This window comes from Symphodus melops, assembly GCF_947650265.1.
Source record: "Symphodus melops genome assembly, chromosome: 1".
Classification (NCBI taxonomy): Eukaryota; Metazoa; Chordata; class Actinopteri; order Labriformes; family Labridae; genus Symphodus; species Symphodus melops.
The window spans coordinates 48,998,228-49,013,709 of record NC_136691.1 but is presented as its reverse complement, the minus strand read 5'-3'; the positions used below and the strand labels follow the sequence as shown (position 1 = coordinate 49,013,709).

General features: G+C 38.4%; 1 protein-coding gene across 2 annotated transcripts in view; it reads right to left on the bottom strand.

Annotated features, from left to right (window-relative positions):
• Window positions 1-15,482, bottom strand: part of rasgrf2b (Ras protein-specific guanine nucleotide-releasing factor 2b) — a 41,200-nt gene that overhangs the window by 17,837 nt on the left and 7,881 nt on the right. For both annotated transcript variants that reach the window (XM_079346596.1, XM_079346597.1), the window contains exons 2-10: window positions 9,740-9,846; window positions 8,269-8,416; window positions 4,040-4,129; window positions 3,770-3,906; window positions 2,755-2,871; window positions 2,503-2,582; window positions 677-870; window positions 473-582; window positions 268-386 (exon numbers count right to left, since the gene is read on the bottom strand). In XM_079346596.1, the coding sequence (XP_079202722.1) occupies window positions 268-386; window positions 473-582; window positions 677-870; window positions 2,503-2,582; window positions 2,755-2,871; window positions 3,770-3,906; window positions 4,040-4,129; window positions 8,269-8,416; window positions 9,740-9,846 (1,102 nt within the window). The remainder of the gene's footprint in view (window positions 1-267; window positions 387-472; window positions 583-676; window positions 871-2,502; window positions 2,583-2,754; window positions 2,872-3,769; window positions 3,907-4,039; window positions 4,130-8,268; window positions 8,417-9,739; window positions 9,847-15,482) is intronic.

Genomic DNA, 15,482 nt, shown 5'->3' with positions numbered 1-15,482 from the left:
ACTTTTTAATGATGCTTAGATGCATTTAGGCTTGATCTAAAATTCCTGTAGGAACTTCTATCATTCAGTAGAACATTTCTTTTAACAGGAAAGCTTGAGAAGAGAAAATCTCTCAAGCTAATGCCATGATTCAGTGACTAAGCTACACTAAGGTACCGTGTCGTGCTCTTGGATCAAAAAGTTGAGAGGCAGGACGGTCTTTTAATCAGAAAACCATCCGGAGTTAAGCTGTGTGGTGAGCAATGCTGTTCGCTGATAAAGACTCACCCTGCCTCACAAACGTCTGGCTTGTGTCAAGGAGGATGTCACAGCCCTCCACTATCATCCTCTCTATAGCCAGGTTCTTCCTGATGTTCTCAGTGTCACTCACCTCGTCGTGCATGACTCTGAAAACATATAAACACACCAGTAAGTTCAGAATTCAATCTTTAGATTTGTGTCAGAAAGGTCGATTATATTGAGACGATCATACCTCGACAGTTCCTCCAATTTGGACTTGGCAAATTCTAGACTCTTGCGCTCTACATGCTCGTGAGGTGTGTGTGCCAACAACTCATGCAAGGTGATGATGTAGCGAGGAATCTTGTAGATGAAAAGAACAATTTATTATAGACGTAAAAAGCTACTTATGAGCTTGTTTATGAAAATTAAGAAGGCTCTGGTGTGCTTAATGTACCTGGAACATTGGGTATGTGAGAAAGGTCTCCAGCATCCTCCCCTCACAGGCAGCGTTAGACTCGTACTGTTTCAGCAGCTTGTCAAAGTCTCTGTTCTGCTTACAGTTGGCCAAAACCTGCAGGCTGTACTGGTGGTTGCGCACAAACTCCTGATAGATGTTCAGCATGGGCAGCAGGATGTCAAACAGGTCAGCTAGAAACAAAAACACACACAGTACATGTGGATTCTACAATAAGGCAAGAAGTGGGAACTTTCCATGTACCTGCTAACAGCGGGCGGTTTGTTTCAACAACATGTCTCTCTCGTCAGATCTGTGACAAATTAAATATTGGTTTTGTCAGCTGGTTTGTTTTAACTTTGAAGAAATTAGCTGGCAAAGGCTAACACGTTATTGTTATATAGCTAACTGTTGAAAAACTACTACTTTTGTAGCTTTTACTCATGTGGACAATAATAACGATTTTGAACTGACTTAAAATCTAAAAGACCTCAGTTGGATTCTATTTCATGACTCTACTGGAAGTCAGCAGTGACTGAAATTATAGAGATCTTTTGTGCTAGCTCTGGTGTGTTACTGCTGAGTCATGCAGTGCCAACTGTGTGTCGCTTGTTAGTTTTTCATTCACTACCACAACACTACAAGGTAAGGGCTTTAATAAGTGAATCACCATTGTTTAGCTTCTTTCAGCAACAGAAAGCAACACAACAGACCAAAACAATTGCCTTTCTGTGTCAAATAGTTTTTTCCCTGCCCAGTAAGTTTGAACATTGCTGTTTCAGAAATTAGGAGGCCAACAGTTATTGGAAGTGTGCTGAGCTTCTCCTTTAAAAAAACACAAAGGCAAGAGACGGATGGTTAACATGAAGGAAACATCTTCTTTTGCTTGTTTGAGAAGAGAAAACCCTTTTGATCTTTTCAGATGTTTCGCTTCAAAGCTTGTTCCTTAAACCAAACTCTGTAAAGACAGTTTTAACAATTATATGAGGTATTGCATCCCAGTTAGTTTACTGATCATACTGCTTCCTTCTTGGATGACAAACAATGGTTTTATAAACTTCATACACAAGTACATGACTACAAAGCTAAAATGGACACATTGAAAAAGGAATCGTACTGGATGAATGTTTCCTTTTATTTGTTTTAGGATTGGCTGGATATTTAGGCTTTTCAAACCATGCAAGAAAACACACATTTGAAGAACAGAAAGAGGTCAAAGATGGAGGCTGCTTCTCATCTGCTGTAGTTTGTTGATGGTTGAAAGTATGTGGCAATGAAAAGTGATTGGCTGTCAAACATATTGTTGATAGAAAATCTGCATTCAGTGCCAGCCTAAGGCAGAGAGTCCGATAAGGATGACATCTAATCACACAATCTTTTTCTTTCTGAATTTGTCACAAGTAATTTGCTGTCGTGCCTTTCAGCAGTCTGTCTCCTAGGTGATGCAATCTGTCGAGGAGGTTTCTCTTTTAGGACGGGAATTTGTGGTAGGCCCTCTGCTCTGTGTGGTCATTGTCTGTCAAGACAATGAGCATGCTGGGTGCAGACTGAGATAGGAAAATGAGTTTGAGTGTGTGTGTTTGAGTGTTTATATGTGTGTGAATGGGGCAGGAAGACGTCAAGACTGACGTTTGAAGGAGACAAAGTGGATGTGGAGGATGACTGAAAACCTGACCTTGATTTCACTGAGTAGCTGCAGAGCATACACAGACACACACACAGACACACACAGACACACACGCACACACACACACACACACACACACACACACACACACACACATTGTCTATCTATGTGTTTTCTCCAAGGTTAGGTAACAGCTTACCCAGCACCAAAGTCGGCCAGTTGGCTATTCTCGCCTTCAAGCCTTGATGGAAGATCTCATGTAGGAACATAATGGTCTCACTGAAAGCACATTGTAGACAGCAGACTTAATACAAAATCATAAGAGGTTTCATTGTCCCATCAATGCTTTTGCCTCCAGCATGATTTACACTTTATTGATATACTGCCAGAGAAAGACAGAAGTAAGACACTAGTAAATCACACAGGAGCAGATTCACACAGAAGTATGCACCTGTTGAGGAAGATGCTGCTGACGTCATCGTGGCTGATGGGGGGTTTCTTGGAGCTTGCAGCCATTCTCAGAGGTCTGAGGAAACAGTTGACCAGGATGTAGAGCTGGTGGACGTACCTGTCATCACACACAGGATAAACATAAAAACAAAACATTTGTGATAATGTCTTTATCGTCCAACAGAGGCAGTATTTGAGGAAATAAGTTTCATGAGAATGTTTTTAGTTTAATTTGGTTGTTGTTATTTATAAACAAATGCCCCCTCTTCTCACCCCATCACTGTTCAGACACATTAACTGGTATCTTCTCTCCATGTTTGTTGTTGTGACAACATGTTTTTCTTTTTTAAGTAGGGCTTGGTCACACCAAAGTATTTGTTCTTATGTCACAAACACAGGAGGGAAAAAAGAGTTGAACTAATATAAAGAGTGTTGAATAAATATATTTTATATAATAAATATAATTCATTCAATTAAAATGATGTGCTGTTTCAACCTTCCTCAAAAGATGATACTTCCGACTCTGATCTATATCTTGCATGAAGGCTGTAGGACTGAAAAAACAATCTAGATATTTCTAAAAATTGATGCTACTGCCACCCAAGAAAGCAACTGTCAGTCACCCTTGATTCATCATGATGCAGACAATATATTTAGAGTAATGTTTTTTTTTTTACAGATTTCCTTGACTCCAGGTAACCTCATCATGGCAGCTTAAGATACCCATGAAAACAAGGATCAACATACTCATTGATACAATTAGAAAAGGCTATTAATATGACACTGTCCTTTTATATGATTTGTGAAAAAAATAGCAGTAGGTACAACCAGAAAAACAAGAAGAAGATTTACGGGTCTGGTAAAAATCTCTTTCTTCTCACAGTATTGATCACCACGCTGCTCAGCCCTGCTAATGCGTGTTCACAGTATCTAGAGAATCCTTTTCTTGTTTTTATTATGTACAGCGAAGCTTGACAGTGTTTGCTTTTACTGGAGGCAACATGTTTTAAACATACTCTGTCTCTGCCTCCACCATGTTGAAGACGATCTGGTTCCTCTTCCTCATGCTCTCAGCGTGAGGAGAGCAGATGTAGTCCTGAACAATGATCTTCCACTTCCTGCGACAGAGCCAGCCCCGCATGAAGCTCTGCACCTGAGGAGATACAAACAAGGAAGCTGAGACACAGGAACATTCATACTGTGCTGCAACATGCACAGAACAGTTATAGGAAGAAAAACACACAAAGACTTAAAATGACTGGGAATTAATATTTGTGGGAAAATACCTTTTTGATCTTTTTGATATCTGGATCTTCATTTTCATGGTTGACATGGTAAGGCCGCATTCGCTCCTTAGTTTTGTTCAGAGCAACAATCTTTAAAAAGAAAATCAGTTACACACATTAAACCCATAATTAGCTTACCCTCTTGAGATAAAGCAGGAAGTGTGAGATAATGATGATGAAATATTTTCCTAAAGAGGCTAACGGTCATTTAGTTGAATATCGGGTAAATGGTAGTCATGCAACATGCCAACCGTTGGTGTATTTGCATCAGATAGGCATCAGACTTCCTCAACTTTGACAATCTGATGTCTTCATTGAGAAAGAGAGAATGACAGAGAAGGGGGAGGTTCAGATATCAGCTGGTGACAATAAGCAAATAAAGGTTTTGATGTGCCTTATCACTTCAAGTGCAATGAAGACCGCAGGAGGTCAAAAATAATTCATAATGCTTTTTTCTGTTTCCTGCAGAAATAGACAAATAACTTATTAAAGACTTTTTCCGAAATTCTTATACCGTTTTTGCAACAATGAAATGCCCTCTTCAAAAAGCAAAGTCAGGATAGCCCTTTGAAAAAACAATTTGCTGCAGGTCAGACAAGCCAACTACCCACAACAAACATATTGTTACCTTTCAGGTTTGGAAACTGAGCCACACATTGACATCACAAAGGCGTGCAGCTGCCAAACTCAAACTGTGGGTAAAACTCACATTGTAAGCCTTTTAATAGATGCTGTATAAACACTTCTCTTTAAACAACAGTGATGACTGATGTCAGACATACAGTACAAAGCTTGTGAAAGGTTTTTCTTGGCAACACCAATCTTCTGTGGAGAAATAAAGCCAGCTCTCATACTACACACAATTCAGGCCTCTTGACAACATCAGTTTATCACAGATGGGAGAAAAGCATGAAAGATGAAACCAAAGCTATTAGCAGCCCCACAATTTCATCTTCATTTTCTTCTTCACCAGCACTATCATGCAAATGGCAGGAGGAGAGGAGCCAGTCTGCCAACCGCTGACAGTTACAGTGGCTAGTTGGTTTAATTATTCATAAACACGGAGCAACACACACAAAAACAAACAAACAAGAGTATGGCTTTAATGAGATGGATCAACAACTGCACACTGGCTCTCAAAGACTAATCCCTTTTTCATGAGCAGCCTCATTACACAGGCAGATGTTTCCTAATATAAAATGCCTTTAGTTTGCATTTTCATCATCAACAGGGCCCCCTATGTCCTGCCAAATAGATACAATCAGTGTGTAGAGGGGGAGGCGGACACACCGCACACACACTTGTTGCACCAAGGGGGAGAATTGAAAGCAGCAAGAGGGGCGAATCTATAAAACACAGCGCTACAGTACTTCTTCCTGAAGATAGAACCTAAAAAAGCTAAATATTTAAGCAGGTGATTATTGACACAGATGAGCTCAGACTGTAGCTCAGATGAAAGTTGAGGTTTTTAAAGCTTTATTTTAGAAGTCAGTGATATCTGAATTTTCATGTAAAATAAGCTTTGTTAAACATTTTCATTCTGACAAACGTTGTAGTTATTAAGACATCACGTTAAGGAAAAGTGAATTCATCTTTAATCAATTTATATGTGGTGTATCTGTAGCTTCTGCCCATTGTAATTAGGTTATAAGAAAGTGCAAACCTCTGTAGGCAGCCCCTTTTGTAAATGAAACAAACAAAAACCTCATACCCTCTTAAAGTCCCCTTTTTCTTTGACCATTCTGCACATCTGTGTCATTAGCTGTGGGCTAACTGTCACTTATTATGTTACCTTGGAGTGAGTTGACAGCACAGCAACAAACACTAACACAAGCCATATGGCTACTGCTGCCCTTTAGAATTTAGCAGATTAAGCTAAAGGCAGACACCAACTGATTTTCTCATTGATAATTAAAGTCTGGTCAGTCATCTTTTCAGGTCAGAAAACCAGGAACTTTGTACAAATCAGAAAGAGGCAGATCCCTGAAAACACATTTTATATCCTCCAATATTTACATAAAAGCAGTTTTTGTCTGGCCAGTAAAAGACGGTTCCATGGTTGTGGTTTTATGAAATAAACTTTAAAGGTGTAAAGCAAAAATACAGAATGCTGTTTTTTTTCTATAATTAATTGTAATAACTGTTTGATCAATGCATTCAACTGAAGGTAACTGTCTTGTTCTTAGTAACATTTTTTTAAATCCCATTAGTTCTTAGTTGGTTTCCTTTGTCTGCATTTTGTAAGTGAATGTTTTGCTTTGCTTTGATTAGGTCTTAAGATTTCATAAGCCTTTCTCTGTTTCTTTAAACACCATGTGTTAAAAGTTAGTCCACAATGTGATTAAATGATTGCAATAAGATTCCAGTCAAAGAAAATAAGAAATAGATTTACTGATATCCTAGCTTTTTCTCAGCAGTTCGATGGTGATGTCAGGATCGACAGAAAACTTGTAGTTTCTTTTTGTATTATGGTTCTAGATCATTATCTGAAAACCAATAATGAGCTGAGGTTGGTGTGTTTGAGGGCGAACTGTAATTAGCTCTGATTAACAATGTTGTAGAAGTCCTTGTTTATTGAGAGAGCGTCTGATGTATTGTGTTGTGACGCCAGAGCATGTTGTGTTCGATAACCTTAATGATTAGACAGCTGTTGGTAAATATGTTGATGGCCTCTGTATTGAGTGGTGGGCTTATTCTGCGACGCCTAGGGGTGAGTGAGGATCATTCACACAGTTCACACATACAGGCTGATTGTGTACTACGGTTATACAAGTTTATTCCATTTACAGGTATGTGTGTTTTTTTATCTAGTATCACACTTCAAATGATTCATGGTAGGAGAGTAATCACAGAGATATGTGGGCATGCTGGTCAGTGAGAGAGAGAGCAAGAGAGAGAGAGTGAGTGAGAGAGTGCGTGAGAGTGAGCCAGTGAGCGAGCAAGTGAGTGAGTGAGTGATGCTTTGGTTTTTTATTCCAACTATAAACAAACTAGGAACAATTAAACATGTATTTCTTTTTATGGGACACTGGGGTCTTCAATGATAGATATAAACATTATTTATAAGGATGTAAAACAATCCATTGTAGCTTTGTATTTTTTGAAACATGTCAAAAACAATTTAGGCTCATTTATATATGGATATACCAGGAACACATATGGAGAGTGCATAAGAGAAAAAAGAATGCTGGCTATTAAGACAATTAAAACACCATGTATACAATGTTTGCGTAAAGCTTTTCGGTAAATAAAAGGGTTTTGTAGCAAGATAGTCGTTTTTCCATCAACATTCCATAACATTATTCCCAGACTAAATCCATCTCAGTTGTTGGTTAGTTGTTGTAAACAAGCTCGACCTACACTTCTGAGCCACTTTGTTTCATGATCTCTGTGTCTACCCATGGCACTGAGTGACGTCTGCCATCAGTCATAAGCAGTAAACTATCTTTTCTATACATACTGTTGCACGGCGCATCTACTCTTGTGAATATTGGCCTTTTTAAAAAGTCTAGACCTCAAATATTAAATATAACTCAATTTTTCAGATGTTCTTTAACAAATAATGAAATAAACGTCTCATATTCGAACTAATACAGTCCTTAGCTTAACAAATGTCTAATATGAAGGAGATGCACCCCACAAAGACACATACAGTGCGTTTGAATAAAAGTCAAAAAACAAAATGAATAAAAAAGTAAGGCATTTTAATTTGGAGTCAAATTCACCTCTGGGATGGTTAGACATGGGATGAAGATCACCTCCTGTTATGGAAGTTGTAAACAAGATAAATACTAATGCCCAGTAAAGTCGTAGAGGTTAGTGATTAAGATGTGCAACACTTCTGGTTTCTTCTGTGTATTATTGACCTTTAGAGGAAGAGAAAATTTATCTTTTAAAGCTCAATATAAAGACATTAAAAACTGTACTTCCTCTTGCAATGCTCAGTCCAGGCTTTTTTTTCCTTCTGCGTTACAAGTAATGCAGAAATTGACTGGCTTTTGTCTTCTGCTTCCTCCGTTTTATACACATGCATTGTTCCCTGTGGGTATGCAATTTAAAACCCTGCACAAAGGAGGCAATTACTGAATGTAGAAACATAAAATAGCTATGGCTGAACATAAGCCAGCTATAAAGGGAAAATGGATTTAAAATGATGGAAATGTTGAAGAGTGTAGACTTCTAGTGTGTGTAGGTGTGTGTTTATGTGTGTGGAAACATGCATGCTGTACCTCTGATTTGAGCCTCTCTATTTCAGTGTCCTGATCTTCAAGTTGGGTGCGCAGCTGATTGGCAGCCACCTTCTCAGTCTCCACAATCTGCACGAGGTGGATGTATTTCTGCATCAGCACCTCACGTTCAATGATGATGTCTGAGTAACTGAAAATAGAGACAAGTCCACAACTACTTACAGGCATCATACACATTTGTGAATGACAGCAATACAAAGGTTTTTCTCGATCTTTTGGGCCTCTATTCAAATGTGCTTTAGGTTAAGATTTGAGAGGGAAAAAAACACAGATTTTTGAATGTGTATCAAAGTGAATTCTTATAAATCAAATAATCTTCCATGTGGAGGGAAGATTTGAAATCTCAAGCCCTTCAAAAAAATCAACAGGCAAACATTTACAGTGAGCAGCAGGCTCATTGATTCGAGATCACCTTTATTTGTAATTTTTCTCATGTAAATGCATACATAAAAAAGGCGAAAAGCTGTTCCTCAATCCCCAAATGCTGTGTAACAGAAATAAAATTTAAAAAAAAACAATGTAAACATGTAACAAATACATCTATATACCAAAAACAGAGGGATAAAATCAGCCTTGATTTGAGCTATACTCAATGAGCACAACTCATACTAGTTATTTTACTGGATATTTATAGAAGTGTGACTTCACATATATCAGGCAATTTCATATCACCGTGCTTCTTATTACAAGCCTTGAATCACGTTCTGTTGAATCTGTTTGTTGCATTGTTATATTGTTAGTGAAAAACGAACTAAAGGAATCAATTTGCAACTCACAAACAAGAACGTAACGCTAGTTCACATTGAAAAATGTAAACAACAAAAAACCTATTGCTCACGCTCTGAGGTGCCAAGAGTTGCCAAGCACCTGAGTCTCAAATGCAGTACTCAGCACGCATCTGACCCGGCATGCATCTAGGTGCAGTTCTTTGGAGATTTACCCATTTAAAATGAGGGTTTACTGTGTGTTGTACACATTGATAAGCACCCAGATGCAGCCTTAGATTCCTGACTTTCGGTTGCTCATAAAAAAAAGACTTGACTTCAATAAACTGTTACTAATAGCACATACTGCCATATGTACTGACAATATGATGGCACATCAGATACATCATATGCAATCAATACATTTATCTTTTTCACTTTCAAAAATAAAATTGTTTGATTTTTGATCAACCTCATGAGCTGGTTCTTAGGAGCTATATCGCTTAGGAAAAAAAAAGGATCCTAAATGTTTGAAGCACAATGACCTTTGCTGTTAACATCATGGATCAATATTTGACTTGAGCACCAAAAAATAACAAGTTTTTCTCCTTTTAAGTTTGTTTTATGAGCGCCAATAAATGTTTGGTCCCATCACCTCAAAATGCTTTGTGTCATATTACCTTCTACATAAAAAAAAAACCCTGAAAGGTGGAAATCACACTTTAGACAATCATACTGTATGTGTCTACCTCGCCTGCTGGATGGCCTCCACCCATTCATCACACTCACTCTCCTCCTCCGTCCGCAGCTCCAGAGGCTTCTGTCCATCATGGCCAAACACGATGAGGAAGTAGTGCTGATGAGGGAAACATAAAGAGAGAAAAAGCAGTTTATAATCATGACCCTGAGTGCTAACACATCAACACCATCACTCCTTAATTTTGCCAGAAGTCAAAGATGTTTTTATTGCTCTTTTAAATGTCCCACACTCAGTGAATACAACATATGGCACGGGCATATGGATGTGGCTTTCATTTCACACTGCTATCTCACCCAGATTCATCCCATATAAAGGTTTGCAGATTCACATGAAGCAGTGAGGGACACAGGCAGAAACAGAGACACATGACACAGTTTTTTGCTCACTGTGATAAAACATCACGTCTGGTCTGTGCCTCTCTGCTCCACCAGCCTATTACCATCACCATCAATTAGCCCTCTCCCTCTCTCGCTCATTTCCTCTTGTGTCTCTTTTTATTCTGATGAGCTTCACTGAGGTTGTTTCTTTCAAATACTTCCTCACACATGCTCACACATGCAGGCACACAGACACACACCTCCATGCACACACAGACCAGGCATTACATGAAGTGATAGAGGCTTTTATTCAAATGGTCATGTCCTGGGGCACTGGGTTACCAGAAGAGCTGCTATTCTTAGTCAGGAGAAGACTGAGCTCTGCATGGACCTTTCTCTCTCCTCTTCTCACCAGCCAACCCTCTCTTTTTTCCTCCTCCTCCTCCTCCTCCTCTTGCTCTCTTTACACTTCACCTACCATCCCACTCCGCCTCCTCTGCCCCGCTTAACCAGCACCCTACAGTACCCTCAATTCTCTTGTTGTCAAACCCACTCCTCCTCCCCCTCCATCCCCACATCCCTTCATATTTTTCCATCTCTTTGTGTCTCTCTCAGTGAGGACTCAGTGAACCACACTGAGTCCAAAGCAGAGACGTTTACCCCCGCAGGAGGATGGACGGGTGACGGCCCTAGCACTGGGGATGGGCTGGGTACAGAGTCACCAAGGTTATTGGAACACACATACACACACACACACACACACACACACACACACACACACACACACACACACACACACACACACACACACACACACACACACACACACACACACACACACACACACACACACACACACACACGTAAACTGAGAGACCCCCCTCCACCTACAACTTCATCCTCCTATCCTGCATTTTATGTATCTGTCATTACGATTCACTGGCTGCCTGGATTTTATTACATCAACAATAATCTGCACTCTAACAGCCTCTGACAGGGAGAAAGAGAGACAAGGGAGGAGGGAGAGAGGGAGCGGTTACATAATATTTCTTAACCAAGTACATGTTTCTAAATTGTGTCAGCACCCAACATGATAACATTTCCATGGCAACACAATATTTTACACTTTCACCATGTTATGAACTTCAATTTTCCTGCTATCAGCGCTGCCTCTTTTCATTAAATGCTTTTATTGATCAATCCTGTAATTTCAGAAACGACTGAAGCATTACATAGAAAATGGAATATGTTTGCTAACGCAGACTTTAGGAGATCGAAGATGGAGAATCGTAGCTAATCTTGTTTGCACATTTTAGATATCACTGAATATGTGCATAGGGTTAGGAGCTTTCGATTTTCACCATGCACATTACACTGCATCAGGGTTTATCTTTAAAAGCCTTATCAAAGGAATTCACACCCATAGTTTCATACCATCTTGGTATTGATCATCATGGTTGTTTTTCACGGAGACAACCCTGCTATTTTTCTTACATATACCATGATGATAAAGCAATAGTGATTAAATCAGCAAGACAAATCTATGTCCTTGATGATAACGTGACTTAGTAATGCATGTTTTGCATGCAGAGTAGCTCCTGTCAGCATTCAATCAGTATATATCTTATCTTTGGACTCGTTAACATGTTAGCAGTACTGATGCATGAAGTAGCATATTAGAAATTATATATCAATTTGTCATTAGATAAAATAAGATATTACTTTATTGATTCAAAAAGGGGAAATTTCAGTCAAAAACAGAATAGGTAAGATAAATACAAATAAAAAGATAGCAATAGGAGGCATTTACAGAAGAATATAGATAGTGGGGAGAACTATACAGGATAATTAAGAAATAGAACAAAAGAAATTAGCTGAGGCATTTGAAAACACCAACACATCATATTGATGTGCTTTAAGTTTGGTTAAAAGAAGAATGTGAAACATTTTACACATAAATCCAGCATAAATCCAGTATATTCTATGTAATATCTCTCCGATTTATGCCTGTCTATAGTAGGTAGTCCTGCCAGCTGTGTTGTTGTCAGGAGCTGTGTTTACATCATGCTTACATGGACAGGACAGGACTAATGAGCTGTTTTACTCACTGCTTATTTAGATGTCACGCAAGTGTGTTTAGATTACCGTCATTCAGTGACAATATATGTGCAATATGAAGCTATGAGTTTACCAAGGTGTGCTAACATTAGCCTGCTAACGCAACAACGCAGGCCACAGGTCATTGCAGCTCAAGCAAAGGAAAGTTCTGTGTGATGCTTAACAGTGCTTAATTATTAATTAATTAATTAATTAATTATGGTATGGAGGGGTTGGAGGTGTGTCGCTGGAGAAGACCAGAGGCTTCAGAATATTGTAGGTGTCTCCAAACAGCAGTTTGTTTTGGTTTCATGCAGGTGCTCAAGGGCGACATCTACTGGATCAAAAAGTCACAATGTTTTCATCTAAAGCAACATAGAAACTGACACCATATTGTGACAAATGCAAGAATACAAATTATATTAATGTATGCAAAACCTCATTTTGCCAATTCAATGTTGTTATGTTTTTCACAACATCACTGCCAAACCGCTCAGATCGGCCTAACTTAATTTGAACTTTGACTACATCTGAAATGCAATGTCTGTTTAGAATTAACATCCACAAAAGTAATGCATGTGTGTAAATGAAAAGCAGCCACAGATATGATAATACTTCATTTGTGGCTGTGCGGTACAGTTTTTAGTGTATGAATAGGTTCTGTCCACATGACCTCGACCATCTTTTAAATAATCTTTATGTAATTATAGGTTAAATGAACAAATTGGGCTCATATTGTATGTACATATGACAAGGACTACTGGTAGGGTTTGCATGATACATGAGCATTGCACACGCATAAACATTGCTTTGTTAATGACAAAACTACATAGAACATGTTACATTGTATTGCTGAGTTATAATTAAATGACTATGATTCAATGATTGTCAATGATTCACTATTATAAGTGCATACACCACATACTGATTGACATCATACCATCCCACCTATCTCTGCTCTTTAACTTGTGTTAACGTTGTCAGTTAGAGAGTTTAAATGACTTATCTATCTGAAAAACTGTATATACTGTATTCACCCTACTCTTATATTTATATTTCACTTCACCCCTGCTGTGCAATATAACTATTTGATGCAGCTGTGACCCACTTGCCTTCAGGCAATCATTAAAATTTTAATAGTAAGGCTTCCTTTACAGAAGATTTGCATCACACTGGACCTCATGGCATTAAAAACATTCACAATGCATGGCTAAGAATTACATTGTTACACTGCACTGTGTGTTTATTACTGTAGCTAAAGACAAAGCTTTCCAAATCTTCAGCACCATTTAAGACTATAGCCGCTCACTCTCCCTTGAAATTGACTCAAATATCCCCCCCATGCCTCAGGCCCTTCACTGTACTGAAAGAAATTTCATTTAAACAAATAAAAACGGAACAAAGGAACGACCAAAGAAACAAAGAGAAAGAGACTCTTTTCTGCTATATCCCTCACTCTTTATGTCGCTAATGACCAATTTAAAGCTCACCTGGAACTTTTTTTTTATGTTCCGCTACTTTGAGGAACAGCTATTACAGAAAATGAGACTGTAAGACTGACAACGTGACACACAAGATGAGTGTTTTACCCCCACTGATCGAGACATGGGCACAAAGCAGAGCAGCGAATTCTATTACTCCAAACCAATTTTGGATCAGTCATTTAAAAAAGCTCACTGCAAGAGCAGAGGTCTGGCTCCTTTTTCACTGGATTTTTTGTTATTTAACTGTAATTCAAAGACTCTGCTTGAAAAGTGTAAATAGTATTGCAAGCAGGTACTGTATATAGCACGGTTGGTATACAATGTTATTGGCACAAGAAAGTTTGATTTATTCACTAGAATCAATAAATAAGAAAAAGACTACAGACTATTGAATGCATTCAATTGCTGCAGGGAGAGGCAATAATGGGTAATGATAAATAAAGGTTGACCGTTTATCTTTAAGTACAAACCGGGTTTCTTCTTACCTTAGACTTAAAATCCATATATGCTGATTACAAGGTAGAAAGAAGAAAAATAACCAAGACGTTTAAACAGGCTGAGATCAAGTGGAAGTTGCTGTGTGATGTATTTCTACCTCTGCACTGCTGTGGTGAACCAAGAACGTCCCATAGTTCCTGTGTCCCAAGGGCTGATAATTACCATCATAAAGAAATACAACAGAGAGCAGATCTCATTCAAGTGTGTGTGTAAAACTTTAAAGGAAACCACATGAAATATCCATCAACGTGATTCCTTTGGGTGTATGGGTTGCATATATGTCAAAAACATACACCATGCTCCACATGTATTAATTGAGTGTGATTATCAGACCAGAGCTATTCTCAAACCACCTGTTGTTGGCAGTTCTCATGGGGAAACCCATTGCCCCAAACATATCAGCAACAGATTACCAATGTCCAAGTGTCTCATATTTAGTTTTAAACAGACCATTTTTAAAATACTTTACTGAAAAGCCAAAACACCTAAGAGGTCACAGCCTATATAAGGTTTTATGTTCAGCTGTATAAACAACTCATTTTATCGGTCTTCAGTCAGTTACTGAAATAATAAAAGTGCTTTATGAGAGAAAATTTTAGAGAGATAAATTGGAGAAGAGCTTTGGATTTACTTTTTCCTGCCACCAGTGTTCTGGAAAAGATACACAATCTGCCTCTCATCTCCTATTTCTCTGATTTTTCAGCTCCTGTCGTGCTCCCGCAGAGGACATAATGTCTTATTGTGCCAAATGTAGCTTCATTAAATGCTCCAAGGACAAGAACAAAGAACCAATCGACTATTGTTGAGGAAACCCTGTGAACTTAATCATATAGGTTACCTCAAGATGATATGTAGCTATATTTTCCTGCACCTGTCATCTCTCTCTGACCACCAAAGGTAATTTATTATTAATAATTCGCTAGGTAGCATATTTATTGTAATAAAAAACACTAGTTAGGAACTAGTTAGACTTTTAGTGAAAACAAATGCTTACAGATTATAAAGACCTTCCCTGGCTCTTTCCAGGTATAATAAAAGAAAGTATCATCTCTTGTTGAAAAGTTGTAACTCTCTCTCTTATATGTAAGAAAGCTAAAGTGAAGAAAAAAAAACATCAATGTGTGTAGTGCTAAAAGACTTACCGGTAGTTTAGTTGTCAGGGACCATGTACAAAAATAACATTAATCTCACACGTGAGAAAGTCACTGCTCCCAGCAACAATCAACATTTTGTTTGTACAGTATATGGTAAGTATATCTCTGGAGCCAGCAGAGCTAAACAGACCATACGTTATCTTGAAAATAAAAAAATAAAAACATAATCTTGCAGCCTCACA